This window comes from Engraulis encrasicolus, chromosome 16 (genome assembly GCF_034702125.1).
Source record: "Engraulis encrasicolus isolate BLACKSEA-1 chromosome 16, IST_EnEncr_1.0, whole genome shotgun sequence".
Lineage (NCBI taxonomy): Eukaryota > Metazoa > Chordata > Actinopteri > Clupeiformes > Engraulidae > Engraulis > Engraulis encrasicolus.
Genome location: NC_085872.1, coordinates 10,501,094 through 10,523,505, shown reverse-complemented (window position 1 = coordinate 10,523,505; position 22,412 = coordinate 10,501,094). Strand labels below are relative to the sequence as shown.

Genomic DNA, 22,412 nt, shown 5'->3' with positions numbered 1-22,412 from the left:
AGAATAAACATATTATATAGCACCATGATTATCACTTTTGTCATCAGTTCTCATTATCATTTTAGTTGTTGTTGTTGTTATTATTATTATTATGATTATTGCTATTGTTTAATTCTTATTAAGTTACTATTATGAGTGCCAGTAGTAGTAGTAGTAGTAGTAGTAGTAGTAGAAGCAGTAGTAGTAGTAGCCTAGTAGTAGCCTAGTAGTAGTAGTAGTAGTAGTAGTAGTAGTAGTAGTAGTAGTAGTAGTAGTAGCAGCGTTAGTAGCAGTCGTAGTAGTAGTAGTAGTAGTAGCAGCAGCAGCCTAGTAGTAGTAGCAGCAGCAGTAGTAGTAGTAGTAGTAGTATAGTAGTAGAAGCAGCAGCAGCAGCAGTAGTAGTAGTAGTAGTAGTATAGTAGTAGAAGCAGCAGCAGCAGTAGTAGTAGTAGTAGTAGTAGTAGCAGCCTAGTAGTAGTAGCAGCAGCAGTAGTAGTAGTAGTAGTAGTTATTAGACCTACTGTTCTATTGAAGCCATATGCATTAAGTTACTGCACTCAGTGGCAGTATCTGGTCTACACCAGGGACATATGATATTGTCAGAGGTAGACTAAATCTGCTATCAACTATTTTTATACAACTACATCCGAGGTTTGGCCTACACAGTCATATAACATATGGGTTGTAGCAGCTATTGAAAAGCTCTATGGCAGTTCAGCCAAGGCAGGAGGACAATGCTAGCCAAGGTCAGTGGTTCTCAACCTTTTTCAATCAAACGCCCCCTTATCCTCATCATAAGTCTGCCAACGTACCCTGACCCCATCATAAGCCCGCCAATGCACCCCTTAGTATTCAAAAATAAAATGGATTAATGCCCCCAAATTGAGCATTGTCCCATGTCCCATATTTGATACTGGTATGCGTACACTCGATATCCCACAACTGATTATCTGTCACATAAACACGGAGCTCTGTAATTAAATCTGTAAATATCGCGATGGAGCGAAACCTCTCACTCTCTCATGGTGATTTGTCTTGTTATGCACCACCATTTGTTCCAGATGAAACATTGTTTTGTCTCACAGACAGTGAGCGCACTATACAGTATGTGGTTGAAATCATAATGCAGCCCCTTAATGCACGCCGGTGCACCAGAGGAATGCTGTAATAGTCACTGAAAAAAACATTACTATGATAGTCCTACACCACTATGACTACTCACAGGGCCTTTAGTAATGCATTACAACTTGGTCATTGCCAGTTTGGTAACAGCTCATTTATTAAAGGGGCCGTGTCTTACTGGGTTAAAAACAAATGGGGGTGCTCTGTGGCGCAGCACGTTAATGCACCTAACCTGGTATGGCATGGCACGGGGTTCAGTACGTGCCCATGGGAACTTGGGTTTAAGTCCGGCCTGGGTCATTTCACAGCCCTAAGCCATCTCCCTCATCTTCACTTCCCGTCTCCTCTAACTCACACGTTCCTATCTGTATTAAAGGCGTAAAAGACCAAACAATGTCAACAAGTTGTCTTGACCTCTACTACGCTATGCTTGGTGCCCAGCAGGTGTCTGTGAGCGTGATCGATCAGTGACTCCCAACCAGGGGTACAGGGCAGCCATAGTGTAATTGTTAAGGAGTTGGACTGCACATCACAGGGTTGCAGGTTCAATCCCCCCATCCTTGTCACTCCCTCCCTCCCTCCCTCCCTCCCTCCGTGGTTGAAGTGCCCTTGATCAAGGCTCCTAACCCAACACTGCTCCAGGGACTGTAACCAATACCCTGCACTATCGGTGAGTTGCTTTGGATAAAAAGCATCAGCTAAGTGTAATGTACAGTAATGTACTGTAACGTGTACCACTAGAGATACGCGAACACACTGCAGGGGGTACTTTGAAAAATGAACAAATGTACAGAGCACAGACACATTATGATAGAGCAGTGGTTCCCGACCTTTTTCGTAAGGGACCCATATTTTTACTATTGTAAGCTTTTGTGAACTTTCCTGAGAAAACTCATTTTACTTATTTTATTCCTCAATTCGTCTTTGGTCAAATATAGAATAACTGTTTAATGTAGCACTTACTATTTGTTGCTTCAATGCATTTATTAGTTAAATCTATTCAACATGGGCTATATATATTTAAAATGAAACCCCTTAAAATCAAGAGGGCTCCGCGACCCCCTGTGGATCTTTGGCGACCCATAGGTTGGGGCCCGACCCATAGGTTGGGAACCACTGTGATAGAGGAACATGACTGAGGGGGTACTCGTGGCATGACAAAAAGGCTTAGGGGCACGAAAGACAAAAAAGGTTGGGAAACACTGCAGACGATCAAGAGCTATAGGGCCCACCACTACACATCCAAGGCTTGGCTGCCTGCCTACTCACTTCAGTAAGGCATTAGACACATTATGCACAAGCTCACCTCTACCATTACTGCACTACTCCAACACACGCTCTACACACCCATCGTTGTCAAGAGAGAGGAGGGTGTGTGTGCGTGTGCGTGTGTGTGTGTGTGTGTGTGTGTGTGTGGAGAGAGCTGGGACAGAGAGAAGTGGAAATGCAGAAGGGGGGGGGGGGGGTTTGGGGTGGACTGATAGAAATAGATTAATTGAGGGAAAGAAAGGGGATGGGGATCGAGACGGGAGTTGCCTGTAAAAGACAAGAAGACCACTGGCTATAGTATATTATCACAATGCAACTGTGTGACCCCAATTGTCATAACATCTCTTGGCAAAATCAAATCTTTCTAAATTTGGTTTGGTGTGGCAATGTGACGAGGCAGGAGCACCAGGAGAGCACAGGCAGTGCTGAGCCACAGAGAACAGCGGTGGAATTTAGGTCCTGAATCTGGGGCAACTCAGCGCCCTTAAAAAACACACACTCACACCCTGAAAGAAACTGACCCTGACCATGGGACAGGAGGAGAGACCCAAATTATTCGAGACCAGAATTTCCCAGACCGGGACCACATGTACCTTTCAAGATCACTCCAGAATCTTCCTTAACGTGATCCATACAAAATCAGTCGGATCTAAAAACACATCCATTCCAGACTTGGAACCAGAACACATTGTTCCAGAATATGCTGCACTTGAGTGTCCCTGATGATGATCTGTGAACTATTTCCATATAGTGAGCAAACAATATCAAGTTTATGAAAACACCTAAGCTTATACGATAAGGACAAAGAATTAAGATAAACCTTGTCATCTAATCTGTGATCAGTAGGCCTACACATATTGGAACTAATTATTAAGGGTTTTTTTTGTTTTTTTTAACACAGACACCCCTTTTGATGGAGATCAGGGTATAGACTCAAGCTCATCTCTGTATCAGAAATGTTTCACAGCAGGAGAAAGGGGTGGGGGGGTTATGCTGTGCCTGAACATTTTGCAGAAATCCAGCACTTTATTGACAAGCAACCAAGCTCGTCTCGTGTACTTAGGCAGACCAGAGAGACATCAGGGAAACAGAATCAATGGACGATTGAAAAAAAAAAAAAACAAGCAAGCAAACAAAAAGACACACAGATTTGGCCAGTCATATGGGCCAAATTTCCACACACAGCTAGGCTGAGTGGAGGAGTAGAGTAGTGGGCTTACAGCCTATGTCTAGTGCCCTACTCTACTCCTCTACTCAGCCTAGCTGTGTGTGGAAACAGTGCCTAACTTATCAAGGCAGTTTTTGCAACAACAAAAATAGGCTACCCCCAAAACAAATAAATCCGGTGTCACTATGAGATAAGCAAATCTGTCAAGCCTACCTTTCTCTGTGTAGTGGAAACATGCTTACAGGATCGGAGTGGGACCTTTTCTGGGGCAAAAGAAAATTTAAGTGTCACTTTACGACCGCATTTACAAGAAAAAAAAAACGCTTGCAATGTGTTGCCTAGGTAGGCTTTCATCGCATAACATTTCCAATCTGTTGCGAAATCGAACCTGATAGAATGGGTTCGAAATTGCTGTGCCTCGTTACAAGTTAACAACACTGTAACAACACAGTGCACAGAGCAGTGAATCCTAGGCTATTGCATTTTTTGCATTAACAAAAATAGCTGAAATTAGGCTATCACCAGAAGGCGAATAGTTTTTACAAGTTTTGGAGATATATCCAACGACAACAGAAGGTTAGTTGATTGTTAGGCTATTTCATAGGGCCTATCGTCTACTTTTTAAGCAGAGAATCACCTCCGACCAGCTGTTCCACATGTCAAAATGTCACCTGGTCTTGGAAATGGACATTCAAACATTGCATTAGATGTGTGCATGTGTTAATGTAAACTTACCCCATTTCGTTGTGAATATCAACAGGACCTTATGGTAGCTAAAAGTAATAACTCAGGTGCCCGGCGTATTGCATACAATTCTTCCTGTTCTTGTCCGGATACGGATGCTTTCCAATTATCGGCTGAGAATCGCACTGCAAAGGGCAATATTTGCCTTTACCCAACAACAACGAAAATGGGCATTTGCTCTGAATGTACAGCAGCAACCACACTGCCCACTAAGGCCACCTGCCCAGTGTTGGATGCAGAACTGTACTCAGACCACATCGCACGAGCAGATGTGGGCTCATCTTATGCAGACTTCTCTCTTGGCTTCTTCTTTTCTTTCTTTCACTGCACTTCAGTAACCTTGCCAGGCAGTGCACGTTGTCGATTCGCAGTGTAATTCCTATTCCGACACAGACACGTTGGCCAGCAGTCCCGTCAATTTGTTAAGTGCCGATTCTCAAGTGAAACACCGGACTAGTAGTGAGTGACTTCAGATATTCGTTGGATTTGACACATCCGAAGAACCAACCAGGCAGTCACAGCAACAAACTGGCTGCTTTGCCAATCTCACAAGCTGCATTTAAAGCCTCACTGGCTCCACCTGCCGGTTACGCGCCCTCCATGTCAAGGGGACCAACAGGAGTAGCCAGCAGCTCAACCAAAATGCAAGGCCACTAGTGAAATGATAATAGGCATAATAATATTAATAAATAATAACAATAATAATAATAACAAATAACAATAAAAAATAGTTATTGTTAATAACAATAATAATAAATAATAATAATATGCTCCAAACAATATCAATTAAAAAATAGACACTATGGTATTCAGCACAAGCGAAAGTAGCCTTTATTCAACATTGTACGCATATTGTGAGTGATACATAGACAAGTTTAAGATCCTACAATGCAAGAAAAACCCAGTTTCACATTTATATTGCAAGCAATTAAAATGTAGAACCTCTGAAAACCAAAAAACTTCAACAGCGTTTGAAAGATAAGCAGAATTTGTCATATTTGACTACATCTAAGCCAGTTCAAATGCTGGATTATTATTGAAAATACAATCATCCTGTGGATGTTACTGCTCTACCCCCCGGGTTGTTTTCACAAGGTTTGTGGTGCAATGTCAGCAGTAAGACAATGTATTGTGACATACTATATAAGGTCAACCAAATCAGACAAGAATCAATCATACAAGATAAATTGGGGAAATAAACATTATTCTAACCTGTTTATCATAATTCATCCACATTTACATTACATTCATCCAAATTTACATTACACCCTTGCCTCCCCCTCCCCCCCCAACTCTCCAAAAGTATCCTGCTAAGCTGATGGCAATGCATTTTGTAAATGAAAATTGTGAAACATTCAATGGTCAATAAAACTAGGTTTCAATACAGCATGTCCCCGACCAATCAATGGTGATGATTGTCTCTGGGACAAGTAAAGCTTACAGAAACACAGAGACATCAGTGGCAGTGAATGTAAAGCTAAACAGAGAACGTCACAAAATGCATATGTGAATGTTTGCAAGTGAAAATTCATCTCTAAGGGCCAATGAAGGGCTAAAAAAGCTAAAATATTTTTTGTGTGAAATGCTCTTGTGCATTTTAACGTGTATAGAAGGTAATCATGAGTTGGAAAAAAAGAGAAAATAATGAATCTCTGACTAATTATGACAGGTAGGGAAAGCAAATTTGATCAGCAGAAAGTACAGTAGTCTCAGGCGATTAAGAAGGGGAGGGGAACCTTTGTCTTGAGGGTTTTGTGGCCCTTGAGGCCGCTTTATCCGGCCCTCGATGTTGTTTTAATGTTATGCAGCTTCACATGAAATATGACATTTTGTAAAGGAATCTTAGAAAATACATTTGCAATACTATCAAGTCATATTCAGGGGGCCTAGAGAAGGTGGGGTCTGTTTTAAAGGTGGCTGTCTTCATTATAGGCCTAAAGTGCGGGGGGAAATCCTGGTTTGGGTTCATACTACAGCCCTCGGAGGACTTTTAATTCGAAGTGCCCCTCGAATTAAGAAGGTTCCCCACCCCTGCGTTAAAGGTACACTGTGTAGGATGGTGGCCAGAGCAAGTATTGCAACTATGCTACTCATTAAAACTGGGCTGCCTACTGCCAAATTTGATTTACATTTATTTACTCAATTAACTAATATCTAGTAGAACCAAAGTACAGTAAGTTTTGCAGGTGAAGTTGTCCATTTCTGGAAATTCAAAATGGGGGGACATGGAGATCCTCATTTTCATGTATGATGTATGAAAAGTGCATTTGTCCTAGTCATAAAAAATACTTAGAATTTGATGATGGTGGTAAGTATTCATGAAAAGGGTAACATAAAATAAATTACTAAAATATTACACAGTGCACCTTTCAGATGCTATGTGCAGTACAGACCAAACATGTTCACTACAAATACTGCAGCTCAAGAAGTAAAACAAAAGCAAAAAAGGACAAAAAGCAAAAATAAAATTATTCTCGTCTTACATCCACCTAAAAATGTCTTAATTGTTTGTTGAAAAAGTTCAAATGGGAAGAAGACAATGTGTCTGAACTCCTTTGATCCATTAACTTATTTTAATCAATTAGAAATTGTTTGTGAATTGTGAATTGGTTAGAGAAAATAAAGAACACAGAGACATGCGCATATGCGAACGCGCATCTCTCTCTCTCTCTCTCTCTCTCTCTCTCTCTCTCTCTCTCTCTCTCTCTCTCTCACTCTCACTCTCACTCACTCTCACTCTCTCTCACTCTCTCTCACTCTCTCTCACTCTCTCTCACTCTCTCTCACTCTCTCTCACTCTCTCTCACTCACTCACTCACTCACTCACTCACTCACTCACTCACTCACTCACTCACTCACTCACTCACTCACTCACTCACACACACAAACAAACACGATTGAAGAAAAAAGATAAACTTGTCATGATAGCCTTAAAGCAGAGCACATTGACTGAACATTGCAAAGGTATTTACCTAAAAAACTATTAACCATTCCACATTATTTCACACAATGGTCATGCGTAGCACTTTCACACGATTTTTTAAAAACAGAAGTGTCACATTTGTTTGCCAAGCTGGGCATTGCAATATTCGTCCCATCCCAAGCTGTGTTTCCACTGCTCCTCATGCAGAGGCCTGGTTGAGATACCAATCGTGTGCAATGCTGGCATTCCAATGGCCACCGTGTCAACTGTAGCCGTGGGAGAGGTGGCTTGAAGAAGTTGCGGTCACTTACTGTAACTGTAGGTGGAAGTTACACAAGCTCCCACGAAGAAAAGAGCATGAAAAAAAAAGCAAATGAATGTGCTACTTCTAAAGTTTCTAAAGTTCTTTGGGCCTTTGCAATATAGTGGAAGAAAATTATGCATTTCCGAAAGGGGAAAAAAGAAAAAGAAAATAAGCTCCTCCCACTACTTCAACACCATAAACCTCGAGACATAGAAAGAAAAGACCAAAGCAACAAAGAAAAAACCTATAACCATTATTAGACTATCCCTTTTCCTTTTTGAATCACCTAAAAAAAAGACTCTTTTGGAAAGCTGGCAACACACTGGCAAGCCCTCCTGTATTTTCCCCCAAAAACCTCTGTAACAGACTCTGTGTGGAAACAACCTCAAAGCCTATTTGTCCTTTAAAGCAATGTGGCACATCACTGTTTTGACGTGAGATTTAGAACGTTCATTCAGCATCATCACTTCAGCTCCCCCTGAAACCAACACCACTCCGTCAGAAACGCCTACTTCGCAGGGCTTCAATGACAACCCAGAAGCCCTTTGTCAATTCTGAGGCGGGAAAAGCAGTAAAAAGTTCCCCCAGATGTGCGTGCCCAGGCAGTCCTAACCCTCGCCATCTTCTCTTGCTCTCCCGCCATTCTCTCGCCCTTTCCTTTATCTCCTTCTACTTCTCAGCTCATGGCGAGCGAACAATGTGAGATTTGGGAGACTGTGCGAGAGTCTGAGCCCTGGCGGTCTCTCCACTTGGGCAGGTAGGCCTTGCCTCTTGCCTCCACTCTTCCACACAGGGGAGCTCTGAGGGGGCCAGGGCCAGGAGTAGATGAGGGAGGGCTCATGTGGGGTGTGGGTTGGGATGGGTTGGGTAGGTGGGGGTGTTCCTGTGGTGATGGGGAAGAGGACGAGACAGGAGTTTGGGGCTTCCTGTCCGAAGAGAGGTCAAGGGAGTTGTCCCCCCTCGTCTCTTCGTATATTTTCTTTTTCTCGGCTTCTCTTGCTTTTCCGTCGTTCTTCTCTAGTGTCCCCCTCAGTGCGCCGCGCGTGTCCTGGATGTGCTCCCTCTGTGCCTCCTTCTCTGTCTTCGCCTCCCCCCCTCCTGGAGGCTTGGGTGCTGTGTGGGTTCCTCTCCCTCTCCGTGGCGTGTGGGTACCCCCTCCTCGTCCCATCGAGGGGCACGTGCGAGTGGCGGCCGCTCCCTTTACACCCTCTCTCTCAGCATGCGTCCATCGTCCCCTCTCTCTCTGCCTGGTTCTCCTCCTCTTCTCCGATCCTCTCTCTTTGTCTCCTTCTCGCTTCCCGTCCAGCTTATGCCCTTCGTTTTGATTTCTCTCTTTTTTTCGCGCAGGTGATTGGTTGGATTCTCTCTCCTGTTGCTTTCACACCGCGGTGCGTCAGTTGTAACAGTGGAAAACGGGCATCCGTGGTTGGTCTTTAGTTATTGTTACCCAGATTTAAAATGCTGAGGGACTAAGCTCAGCATAAGCCTAGTTCCCTGTCCAACAACCTGTTGGGACACACCAAAAGATTCATGTCAGCAAATTATTTACATGACATATGTCATAGATCATGTGTCTGTCCCATGTGTCTGTCTGATGTTAGGTTTTACTGGACCAAAATATTCCATTTGACAGGCAATTATGATCAGTGATGTAGTATTTTGTATTATTATGCAGCCCTCTACAATGTTGTGAGAGCTTCCATTAACTTTGAATGGGCCTTCCCAAGGTTTGGATGTGATTATATCGGTTTAACAGATGGTTTATCCTGCGAAAACAGGGAAACGGAAAGAGGGTCTTACACTCTAGTACTGCGACAGACCAGTCACTCCATGTTGGTATGCCCTTTCACCCTGGTAGGTGGAGTCCTGGGACAGGGCCACATCGATCTGGGACTTAAACTCATCACCAAGGTAACTGTCCTGTTTTAGGGGGGAAGCAGAAAAAGAGGGTGAGCTTGGAGTCTCTGGAAGAGACAGCCAGAGAGACTGACTTATTTGAAGCCTTGAAGTAGATATAACTTGCAGCAAGTGCGATAAGTATGGCTGTAAACAATACATTGAACTCGATTCGGTACGTATCACGATATTTGACCAACGGTTCGATACACCCCACGATATTTGAAAGGTATCTTTTTAAATTATTATTATTTATTTTTACATTTGCCAACATTATAAAATAAAATCATGAATAAAAAACACAATATTTTATAGGTAGGACAGTGTGTGCTACCTGGGAGAGTTCAGGCTGCGACAGGCCCGGCTGGCTCATCTGTGAGGGCTGGCTCATAGCGATGTAGCCCTGCGTCAGGGGACCTTGTGAGAACGGCTGTGACACCAGCTCCTGGCTCGCCTGGCTGCCCGACATTGCCAACTGGCCGCCGCCACCATGGTTACCCATGCCACGTCCGCCGCGCTGGCGCCCACCGCGAGCGCCCGCCTTCCCCTTCGGCGCACCGCGGCCTGAGGTGGAGGAGGATGAGGAGGAGGAGGAGGGGAGGAGGAGGAGAGTAGAGGAAAAGGGGCAAAGAAGATAATAACTCACCCAATACATGTAAAATAGCATGTGAAAAAAATGGGGGAAAAAACCCACTTTGCAACAATTTTATATAGTTATTGTACAGTATATGAAGGCTGTATTTGCAAAATGGTGTATCTCCATTTTGGAAAATTTTGGGAAATTGACATTTTTGTACAAGGCATTAACCATCATGTTCATTCACTGTTTTTTTCATCAGAGTATTTCTTGAGCTAATTGAAGGCAAATGACACATGTTTTGAAAATGTGTTACGTATTATTATCAACTTAGGGTCATAAAAGTGGTAAAAATGAGTGGAAACTGATACCCACATGCAGCATGTCTGCCGTCATCCTGCCAAACAGCTTCAACCAGTTAGCAAAATATTTTTTCATGAACGAATAGAACCCTAGGTACAATACCTGATTAACAATAATCAATCAGATAGATGAAATAGTAAAATTATGAGGTAGTTTTGTACACAATTACCGAACATACTTATTTTCTTTGCAAAGCGATATAAGCGACGCACCACGGCAGTTTCTGACAGCGTGTCCCCAGCTGTCGGTCCGATATTTCGGCATGGTAGTAGACCCATCATCTGAGTAGAGGACACAACTTCAACACTCGCCGTTTTCACGGGTTGCTCGCCTGTTTAAACCCATCTCTTGGACCAATCGTGGTAGGCTATTCTCAATACAGTCTGTGGTACTCTCTCTCTCTCCCTCTCTCCGTTAAACAACAGCCACTGGTTTCACCGGAGCTCCACCCCAAAAGCCTCCGATGTTGGTAGGCTACTCACGTTGGCAGGTCTACAGCTGTTGAACTCCGCTACCTTGTGCGTAGTGGTGCTTGCTTATGGAGCTCATAAAAGACAAAGTTTTGCCGTTGAATTTCAATACTTTGTCGTCGTGTGCTGTGAGCACAATTTCAGCTATTCTTCCGATCAGATCCTCTTTGTTTATTGCTGTCAGCTGACTGATGGTAGGTTAGGACAGTTACCGCAGCTTCCCCACGCTTCTCATGTCGTCCGAGATTCAAATAGAATGCAACGTCGTTTTGCAAATAAAGTGTTCTGTCAGATACACCGTTTTGCAACTACAGTCATTTTAGATTAGTTTAAAAAGTATGTTCTCAAAATATTTTAATGCCAATAATTTGCACATACGTGAAATGACGTATCCAATAATAAAATGCAAAAGTCAAAAATTGTCGTTTACACCGTTTTGCAAATAGACCCTTCATATGATAATAAAACAAATATCATATTACTGATCTATTTAACCATTATGCCAGACATTTCATCCTGTTTCCCACAAGAAAACTTCTCTTACTAACCTGTCTTACACGACTGCAAGTCTCTACAACACTAGTTTGTCCATACAAACCATCTGCAACATTTCAAATGAATACATTTTGAGAGTTTTCAACAGCTGCATTGGGTGTGTCTAAAGCCATGATGCATGAGTTCTATTTACAGGTAAGTGAAGAACTGAGTGGTCTAATTGATTGAAGCGTCAACCAGTAGCATATCTCGAGGCATTTCACCAGCAACAGCTAGACACGCCCTTCTTTTGCATCTCCCGTGGAGAAATGTAGTCACCAAGAGACTTGCAGTCACATAAGGCAGCCTATTTTCTTACTTCCCCCTCTTATTTGCTTTCTTCTGTGGAATAGAGTTTTTGCAAAGCTGTGTGGGACTCACCTGCTGCTGGTCCGTTGAGCTGGCCCAGGTACCCCGAGGGGGGCATGGGGGGCATGACCAGGTTGAAGGGGATGGGGATGTTCATGGCGGCCATGGGGTTGGGCGCCGTGCCGATCATGCCGATCTGGTCGTGGGTCTGGAAGTACATGTTGGACGGGCGACCTGCGAGGGGACGACATGCCACACAAAGATTGGCAAATAAGATACCAGTCGAGACGTTAGTCATGTTTGCACCACAATGAAATAACAGGAAACGTATTGTGTGTGTGCTCCAGTCATTTGTCTACAATCCCGGATTGTGAGCACCTAGAGGGCTAGAGCTCAAGCTTTCAAACCTACGATACATGGACAGTTTAAAAAATAAAACACACACCCACACGTAAAAAAATTAAAATATGCAAACAAACCAATAAATCCCACTGCCTGGTCTAGGTGTCAGCTGTGCCACTCACCTCCGTTGCTCCTGTCGTATACTGAGCCGGGGATCATGGCCTCCCTGGCGTCGTACATGGCGGTGGTCATGAAGCGGGCGCCCTGTGGACCAAAGCCACGCCATTTACACTCATTACATCACACTGAGCTAACACTTTTATCCAAAGCCACTTGTGTTTATTTACAAGTGATGGGTTACAGGGCAATTGTGGGGTTGAGTGCACTTGCATAAGGTGAGTGTACTCACAGGGTAGATATTGTTGAGTTTACAGACCGGTATAAGGCTGGTCTACTGACTGGGTTTATGGTGTTGATTAGCTTACAGACTGCTTTGTATAAGGTCTGATAATCCAGCAGGTCAACACATTGAATTCTCTGAAGTTCCCAAGTTCATTTTTCCCTCTCCTTTGCCATGCTGCTCTGTCTATTTTCCTCACTGCATCCCGTCTACCTGTCTGGTTCATGTCTAGCCACCCCACCACTCCAGTGGCTAACTGTAATGTGCAGCTATGTCATGTACAGTTGGTTTGACAGGACTTCAGTCTTAAAGGGAATAAACAGAATTCTTTATCTGTAACAAATATTCTGGTTCGAAAAAGATAACCATGGCCATCAAACTCTTCAATTGAATCACCAGACCCCAACGAAGGATCCATCTCAAAATATCAAACAGTATATTACGACAGCGCCTCTCTCTCTCGCTTCTGTATAATAACTGGATGAGCGAATGTGCGTTCCTTCCAGGAGTCATGTGACACCGTGACGTCACTAAACTGCGTTCAGTGAGAAATGAATCTGCGAGAGAATAACAACACAGGACATGGAAACGTGTGAATTTGTTTCTTGTGGCTACGTGCCCGACGGGCCAGGGTTTAACCGAAAACAGCGCAATTGAACAACTTTGCGCAGCACGCATGAAAATTTCTCGCGGTTTCCCCTTTCATCCTTTTCCCTGGGTCCACCCAAGATGGGATATGAATCCAAACTGGCCGGAATTGCCCTTTAACTGCTTTGTATGTCTTAGGCATGTGAAGATTTGACAAATAAAACCATTATGCTTAAACAGTAACTGGGTGCTAATGCTGTAGGGAATTAAAAATAAGTAAAAGAGAGAGGACAGTGCTTGTAAATGGGCAATATAGTATCAAGCAACTAGAAGTGCAATTCAGTCTAAAGCATTGGTTGTCCATTTTGGACCACCTCCTTGACCTCACCAAAAGTTTTCCAACGCTGCACACAGTAACAAAAAATAAATAGACTACAATGTCCCCCAATGGCAACCGAGCAGTCCCTCCCAGTTTTACCCTTCTCAACGCCTCCCCATCTAGAGCTCCCTAACGCACAATGAGGGGGCTGCAGAGATCCCCGTTGAGAAACACTGGTTTAAAGCAATTAGGAGTGCGGTCCTCTCTCTTCTCTCTTGTACAAATAAAACCGTTTTGTAATTCCATAAGTGTGCTACTGACGGGGTTGATGGTGTTGACGAGCTTGCGCGGCTTGCTGAACTGCATGAGGCTCTCCCGCAGGTTGTTGAGGGGGCCCTCCACCAGCACCTTCTGCTCCTTGTAGTAGTTCAGCAGGTGGTTCCACAGCGGCTGCTTGGACAGAGCCTTCGGGTTGCCCACGATGATCACGCCATACCTACAAACACGCAGAGGTGGCCAAAGTAAAATTAGAAGTACATTTATTATGGTCTAAGTACAACTCTAGCACCTGATATTACATAGTGGTTACACCAGTTATTCCATTGTACTTAATACAGTGGCTGGACGTTGCTACTTTGTGGGGGTAGTTTCAACTACATAGAAAACCCCACAAATTTGATCCAACCAGCGCAGAACAGGGTCCATTGATCTATAGTAGCAGGGATAAGCAATTAGTGTACCGGGGGACAAAACTGGCCCTCTATCAATTATAGCTGGCCTGTGACATGCTTTTTAAATTTTAAGTATTATTTCTTCATATATTTTTAAGCCTCATCTTTTTTATTAGGAATTACATTGAATGGAATTAAATGAAATGCATTTTAAGAGTTAACATTCATTTGCAATAAAACAGAAGAAAAAAATTTACAACTTTTTCCCCCATTACAAAAGCATTGCCATGGCCTGCAAAGTCATTGGCAGAAAAATATTTGACCCGGGTCCAATCTTAATTGCCGACCGCTGCTCAATATTAACTGTAGACTAGTTACTCAGTCAAATGACTTGTGTTGGAGGGAAACTATGGCAGGCTTGGTACTTCTACTTTTCCTTTGGCAACCTTTGACAACACACCAATTAGCGGCTGCTTGGACAGAGCTGATGATCCACCAACACTCAATGTAAACCTCACTCTGCCTTACATTACATTACACTTAGCTGACACTTATATCCAAAACACGCCGCAACAATTTTACTGCCTCCATGTGTGAATTGTGGAGAGGTGAAATGCTAGACAAATTCCTGTGTAAACAGACATTATCTTATTGTAAATAAATCAAAACTGGCTGCATGACCAACCTGGCCCTGGTGAGGGCGACGTTGAGACGGCGTGGGTCGTTGAGGAAGCCGATGCCCTGGTGCTCGTTGGCACGCACGCAGGACAGGATGATGAAGTCTTTCTCTCGGCCCTGGAAGGCGTCCACGCTGGCTATCTCCACCTCCTGCCAGATCAGATAGCACATGGGGAAACGCATAAGGGGGCATGTGCTGACATCACCACACTCCAGTGCAAAGTTCAAAACACCCATTTACAGTAGGTTTATTGGTTGTTGTTTACGTGCTTGCTGCTTTTGTGGGTTGTTGATGGCTATTAGTATCCAAGCCTGTTTCACAACTGTGAAAGTGTGCGTCTTGTCTGAATCTTTCAGATGTGTGCACAAAAAAACTCAGTTGAAAGGGACGATTTGTTCAGAGAAGACAGCTGTTTACACAGGACCCAACACAGCTTTGTGAAAACTCCTCATACCAGTGAACAGAAGAGATCATTTCATCCAGAACAGCTCCATTTTAATGATTCAAGGGAACTTTGAACAGGACTATTCAATTAGAATTTAATTTGAGCCACATTTTGAAACAAAAGAAGTTACATTGGCCCGCACATTTTCAGCCATCCTAACACATGGTAATGACGCTTTTCAAATAAGTACAAACACTTTATAGACATGCTCTTCTAACCTTAACCTAAACAACATTGAAAATTCAATGTAAAAGACATTTAAAAAAGCAAAAGAAAATCATGTGTTGCACTCCAATGTATATTGTTTCAGCTGTGGGACACATCTGGGCCGCATATGGGCCACACCTGGCCCAACTGAATAGGCCTATCTTAGAACCAAAAAGTATAAATTAATATCTTAACTTGCAGAAACAAGTGCGGATGACTAACAGATGCTGTAGGGCTGCTGCTGCTGCTATTGCAGTGAAACAAACAGAAGGACCGATTAAAATATTTGACTGTGTGTAGAGTGAAAAAGAAATGAGCGTTATGTATGCAAAAAAAAATCCCAAACAAACATTGAAATAGAAGGCATGTATCAGGTACATTGCTGTATGTGTGTGTGTGTGTGTGTGTGTGTGTGTGTGTGTGTGTGTGTGTGTGTGTGTGTGTTTGTTTCCTGGAATGAGCATGTGTGTACACACGAGCGAGAGAAAAAGGCACATACTCTGTAGACTTTGGTTTCTGAGGTTGGCATGAACGTGCATAGAGGGCGTGGTGTGTGTGTGCTGTGACCAGGACCACGTTTCTGGAAATTGTCGTAGCGGACCACTTAGCTACTTAGTAAGTTGCCTATGGGAAAATGCATTACTTTTTTCCATCACCAGCCAAGATGGTTAGATATTGATCTTACTAACCAAACACACACTCACTAATGGGTCAAAGGTGGCTAGGTCTTTTCTACCAGCCAAACTGAAATTTCACGAGCATTTGACCAATTGGCTAGACTTAATTTAGAGCCCTGATTGCAACCAAGTAAGTTGCCAAATTAGTTCGCAACAACGCTGTGCAGAAACCCTTTTTTTGGTGTGGTTGGGGCAGACTGGCTGAATGTGCTGTACGTGTTGGTGTACCTGGTAGAGTTTGGTGTGCAGGGAGCCGCTGAACTGCATGTACTGCACCAGGTAGGACCTCTGGCCCTCGTAGGGCGTGATGACCCCGATCTGGTCCGGCTTGGCTCCCGCCTTCAGCAGCCGAGTGGTGATCTTCTCCACGTTGGAAGCCTCAGTCCTGCACGAGAGGAAAATAACCACGCACACGCACACACAGACACACACACACACACAAAGAAAGAGGGAGCGAAAAAAAACTTTCAAGACGTTTCTCAAAGCTCAGGTCGCCGTCCAAGAAACCCTTGTGTGTGCCTCTCCATAAACATCCCTCACCACATCAAAGGCCAACGTGGATGCCTTGACTACTCCTTTCCACATCCAGAGGGGGAAAAAACCCAAACAAAAAAACAGTACCAGACACAGACTCCATGAATGAATCAATTAGTGGTTCAACAAAGCACAGGCGTATGGGAGTCATTGTTTTCCTTTCGATTCGTTCAGGCCCCAGTACGTCCAGATGATGCGTGTCTTTTCATCTTTTCACTCGGCTAACTCTCAAAGCTCTGCTGAACAGCTGTGCCAAACATGGGCGCACTGCAAGCCCTGGCACACAAGTGTGTACGAGTGTATATATAACAAAAGGTGTGTGTATGTGTGTTTGTGCGTGTGTTTGTATACGAAGGTGTGAGAGGGGGTTATACTGGTGAACCATGACTACTGGTCCACCATGTGTGAGTTAAGAGTGTGAGTGTGTGTGTGTGTGTGTGTGTGTGTGTGTGTGTGAGAGAGTGTGAGTGTGTGTGTGTGTGTGTGTGTGTGTGTGTGTGTGTGTGTGTGTGTGTGTGTGTGATAGTGTCTGGGGCTAGATGAGCCAGCGTGCCGCACCTGTTCAAATAGGATGTTCCTGAGCTGGCGATCTCCTCCTGCCCCTGCGTCACGTAGAAAAACATTGGCTTATCCGGCTGCGGCCACTGGAAGTCAAAGCCCTTCTTCACGCGGTCCGCTGAAGTCACCAACACACGCACATAACACACACACGCACACACACACACAGAGAGCATGAAAATATGCGTGTTGCACACACTTACTACAAAGGTGCTGAGGGTCTCTCAACAAACGGGCACAGTTTGGATATTTCATAAAGCAGAGCGCAACTGTGGAGAGTGATTCCCTGGTTTTACACCACAAAATCTACAGGTGCAATATGTATTTGCACATCTGTCCAATCACTCATCCAACAGCGTTTCCCATACATTGAGGAAACTATGGCGGCCCGCCATAGTTTAAATTTGGCCGCCATAGTTTACGAAAATGTTAAAAAAAAAAAATTTTTTTTTTTTTTTTTTTTTTTTTAATGATATCCGTTTTTGTTAAAAACGATTTGAATTACGATTTTGAATTTCCTTCGCATTTTCCTCCTGGAGTAATTACATCCTATAGACTCTGTATTGATTAGATAAGTACTCCCACGGTAACACAGAATGAGGGGAAAGCATTAGGAAGTGACCGTAAGGGTATTACAGTTGATTCATGTGTGCACACGTGTAACATCGGGTGAGTACAGAACATGTGCGCAACGATGCGTTAACTTATGACACGCCGATATGCGAGGATCTTCGTCCAAATCGCTAGTCGCATGCATCATCGCTAACTGCGTTTACATCGCGTGCCGCGTGTAAGGGAAATGTTAGTTGTTGACATGTAGGCCTAAAGAATTCACTTCAATTTGTGCTGTTTCTTGCTTCAGGTGTGGACAAAACGATTGGCCAAACTCACAATAGAAAGCCTTTGCTGTGCTACTGTCCCAGAGAGCTGAAAAAAAAAACCTTCATAGAAGAAGTCACTCTTAAAGTGGAAATGAAGCAGTGACCTAATAGAGGGGTCTATAACACCAGTAAGATAAGCCAGCAAATATATATTTTTTTGAAGTCTGAAATTTAAGCCGTTAATAAAAAAAATAAAGCACAAACACGTAACGTTTCTGTTAACGTTTCCAGCCAACAGCGGGTGACGTCACGCGAATGGTAGTCCTCTATTCTAATGCTGTTATGATAGTGAATTAAACATTGGGCCTTGCGTGGCTGATTATAAGCTTATTTGCTAAACCCAAATGAAGCAAGAATACGTGTTTGGGTGGGACAGAACAAATATGAGGCATGAAGGCAGACAAGACATCCCATCACATGAACCACAGGTAAACAAGCAGCTTTTTTTTGCCAAGGTGACAAGTCGCTAACAAATTTTGGTATGAGCCAACATGATCACTATTCATAATCGTGCGATGTCGTGCAATGTTGCAGTTCCCTACCTTCATCTTCCGATGATTTTGCCAACATTTTCCAAGCACCTGAATTAGGCTACTTTGACATCTCCGAGCCCACGTTTATCGGTGTTATCCAGTCAACAATAATGCAACAACGCTATTCCAGCCAGTATGAGGATGCATCCGCGACTTCAATAACATAATAGTTTACTACAATAGATGCAGCTACTTTAAGCATGCCATAACTTAATGTAGGCCATGATAGTTTAACGTGTCATTTCCCGTGGCATCAACTTCAAATCCCCAAAGCTCCTCCAACTCCGAGAGCGAGACGAGAGGGGATGGGATAGCCACACACACAGGCTGCGTCCCTTCCCTTCACAACTTCCGCCAATTTTGCAAGTTATTTTCTATTACTGAATTGAACCACATAGCCAACTTAAAGACATGGGCTTTCAGATTAGCGTCCAACAATGCAGGGAAAAGACGTTATTGGTGACGGTCTGTCACTACAAACCTATGAGATCGAGCAGCCCCAGTCCTGACTCCTGTCCTATGGTGGATGCAATGGGTGATGGCTGCAGCTATCCCACCATGCTCGTAGCAAAGGCTTTTTGACACAAAGTGATAATGACACTTGGCATTTCTCTTTCATCTGATAGTAGGTATATAACATAGAAAACCCAGGGACAATGTAAAATGAACCCCTCGTCCTTCTTCAATTTTACTGCCACGATTAGAGTCAGTTAGCGCTGTAGTTAGCACACGCTAACGTTAAGTGAATGGAAGGCTACATTAGCCACCAAGTTCTACCATTCGCGTTACGTAGGCGGCGAACATGGCTGCGCCCTTGTGGCGAAACTCGGTAATAACATGTAATTTTTCAGCAAAACTACTTAAAAGTGCAGTTCAACGAACATCCATTCGTTTATGAAAATAAATAAGCCGCCAAAAAATGATAATAGTTGTCAGTGCTTCATTTCCACTTTAACAGGGGTGTTAACCAATCCAATGAGTTCTCTCATTGCGCTCTCTCTCTCTGTCTGTCTGTCTGTCTGTCTGTCTGTCTGTCTGTCTGTCTGTCTGTCTGTCTGTCTCTCTCTCTCTCTCTCTCTCTCTCTCTCTCTCTCTCTCTCTCTCTCCTGTCTCTCTCTCTCTCTCTCCTCGTCTCTCTCTCTCTCTCTCTCATAGTAGCCTACTATTTAACCATAACAAATGGTGAATTTCTGAGCCCTTTTTAATTTGTAGCCAATACCACTGAAGGCATGATAATGCTTCATCATATTTTTAGAAATAGGGCCTATGTGCCTTTTATAAACCAAATGTTTATCATTTTGAAATTGTTTCAGTTGTTTATGACTTCTGTATGTCTGAAATTATCTCTGCATACTATCAGTGCTGCATTGCTTTGTAAAGATAGGCTATTCAACACACTTTAAAAACACACTGAAAAGATACGGCCATAGTAGCCTACTGAAAACATTTTGTTCATAATAAAGGTGATTAATAAATGGTGGTCTTAAATTTTCATACTGACATCCTTGAATTTGACTTGGTAGATCACGGCAGACCATCAACTTCAAAAGTAGATCTTGGTTAAAAAAAGGTTGGGCACCCCTGCTATAGAGAGAACCACAAGTGCTTGAAAGACAGGGATCAAAAGCCTTGTCAAGTTGTTGTAGTTTACTTGGGTTTGGGAGCAATATAAAAAACCTTCAGAGAAGGGACAGTTGGATGAGTTTACTAAACACTCCCTAGGCTTTGTTTTACAGTTGTAATGAGTTTGGTGACAGACCTTCATTGACACAGCAGAGGAGACATCGGGCTGCATATAGAAATTAATGTGAATATAGACATAAATGTGTAATATGTTGTTCAGCCCTTTTAATGGGAGGAATTTGGAAAAAACTGGCCCTGTGACCAGCACCCCTCATGTAAAATGTGTACGCCTACAGATATGTGTGGGGGAAAAGGCATAGCCTACCCTCTAAGACCCTTTTTGTCTATGCGTTAACAATTTCACAGTGCTCTTAAATTCTTATCTCTGATCCTATTTTGTTTTATTATTGTTTCCCAGACCCCTGCATGAGGGACGAATGAAACTGTGTTGTAAACAGAAATTATTCACTGTACTGCATTTTTTGACAATGACAATGTACTACTATTATACAAGTCATGGGTAAAATCTTATGTAGCCTTATTTCTCAAAATATAAATGGCTGAAATATAGGCCCAGGCCTACAGTTTCTCCATGCGCCAATGTCATACTGTAGTCATTGTTTTGCCGTTTTTGCATTTACGCTGCAAGAATACACCCCCCCCCCCCCAAAAAAAAAAAAAGGCCCGTGTGTGAAGACCCCCCCCCCCCCCCCCCCCCCGGACAAAATAAACCCCGGCTGCCCCCATAGTTTCCAACATTTCTGTGGGAAACACTGCATCCAACAAATACATTCCAACAGATGGAACCCAATTATGGGGTATTATACAAGAGAAGAAAGAGAAGAAAACAGGGGAAGAGGGGGAGACACTAATTTGAAAAAATACACAAAATATCAAGACAAATACACAAGAAAGCAAGAAAATTAAACTCATGCTCAGTGTGTGTATACAGAGTGCAGAGACAAGAAAAATTGCACACAGCCACATGAAAGGCTCTGCAGGGACTAAGCATGTTGTGCACTTTGTGTTTGTAGAGTGGATAGCTGGATTTGTGAAATGTGTATTGTGTGAATGGGTCAATGGTGCAACATGAACTGATGCCCATAATTGAATTAAAAGCTGGTAATTAATGTACTGCAATTAGTATGCGTCTAAATAGGCCCACTAAAAACAAAGAAAACCCATGGGGGGAGTGCCGTCGCACTGTACCTGCGGTAACTCCGTTCTGCAGCGATCCCTCGTAGAAGATGTTGGAGGGAAAGGCGCTGAGGGCGGGGTGCATGCGGTACTGCACCTGCAGCCGAATGGGCCGGATGCCCAGCACCACCAGCCGCTCAAACAGGGACTGGGACAGGCCCGCCTTAGCGGCCTTCTTACACATCACCACCGGGCCCAGCTGGCAGTGGTCACCCACCAGGATCAGCTGAGGGGAGATGATAGAGGACATAATCATAATGAACATCATTTGAACCACAAGGGGGGTAAACCAGACTTGGTTAACCTACAGGACGTGGTAAACCTGATAATAGATATACCTGTAGGCACCCTTTAGATAAGAAAATAAGGACTTGGCTCTTCTCTTCTAATCATCTATCTAGATGATTTATCTCTACCACAAGGTTAAACTAACCTGTATTGCTTCTACAAGCTTCTCAGCATACCCCACAGATGTACAGAAATAATACAACTGTGATGTTTAAGAGCTGGATACACTGTAGCTGTCCCTAAGCAGGCAAAGCAAAGCAAGGCACCACTCAAAGCTCAGTACCACTTTCAGTACTTCCACTGTGGCTATTTTTGTAAATAAAAACTTTGGGATATTAAAAGTAGGCCTCTTGTTTTTGTACCCTTCATGCGCTGGGAGCTCCTGTATTAAGGGCTATCTTCTGGCCCACTAAGCCAGAACCTTGGAGTGCTGTGGTCATAGTTCTAGGACATCCTATTAAGTCACAACCTTGGAAGCTACTGCTCAGAGGCCTGTTCTTGGCCTAGTAAAAGTCCAAAACTGAGGAGGTAACAAAACAACAACAAAGTGGGCATTGGCAGGTGAACCCCCAAATGGCTAAAGGCCTGATAAAACCAATCAGTCTGTAAAGCTCACGAGGGGACATTCTACATTGGTCTTTACTGCAGAAAGATATTCTGCCCTACAAAGCAAAAAGGAAAGAACTGTGCAGAGCTCCAAGCTGAGTAAAATTACCGTTACGTTATTTGGTTGTCTAGCCAAAGTAGTTTAAGGTAGATGGACATGTAGCTGTTTTGTTACACCAAATTCTTTGCGTATGAATTCGAATACA

The 22,412-nt window shown here is 43.5% G+C and overlaps 2 protein-coding genes across 4 annotated transcripts in view; both read right to left on the bottom strand.

Annotated features, from left to right (window-relative positions):
* The window catches only part of LOC134465113 (homer protein homolog 3-like), a 38,753-nt gene extending 34,002 nt beyond the window's left edge, over positions 1-4,751 (bottom strand). The window contains exons 1-2 of one of the 2 annotated variants that reach the window (XM_063218572.1): positions 4,274-4,751; positions 3,752-3,801 (exon numbers count right to left, since the gene is read on the bottom strand). In XM_063218572.1, the coding sequence (XP_063074642.1) occupies positions 3,752-3,774 (23 nt within the window). In that variant the 5' untranslated portion in view covers positions 3,775-3,801; positions 4,274-4,751. The remainder of the gene's footprint in view (positions 1-3,751; positions 3,802-4,273) is intronic. The other variant, XM_063218571.1, reaches the window with a different exon arrangement.
* Positions 4,752-7,789: 3,038 nt separating this feature from the next.
* The window catches only part of upf1 (UPF1 RNA helicase and ATPase), a 40,817-nt gene continuing 26,194 nt past the window's right edge, over positions 7,790-22,412 (bottom strand). For both annotated transcript variants that reach the window (XM_063218575.1, XM_063218576.1), the window contains exons 15-24: positions 21,325-21,538; positions 17,079-17,196; positions 16,215-16,371; positions 14,664-14,806; positions 13,629-13,803; positions 12,183-12,264; positions 11,731-11,892; positions 9,740-9,969; positions 9,310-9,429; positions 7,790-9,015 (exon numbers count right to left, since the gene is read on the bottom strand). In XM_063218575.1, the coding sequence (XP_063074645.1) occupies positions 9,313-9,429; positions 9,740-9,969; positions 11,731-11,892; positions 12,183-12,264; positions 13,629-13,803; positions 14,664-14,806; positions 16,215-16,371; positions 17,079-17,196; positions 21,325-21,538 (1,398 nt within the window). In that variant the 3' untranslated portion in view covers positions 7,790-9,015; positions 9,310-9,312. The remainder of the gene's footprint in view (positions 9,016-9,309; positions 9,430-9,739; positions 9,970-11,730; positions 11,893-12,182; positions 12,265-13,628; positions 13,804-14,663; positions 14,807-16,214; positions 16,372-17,078; positions 17,197-21,324; positions 21,539-22,412) is intronic.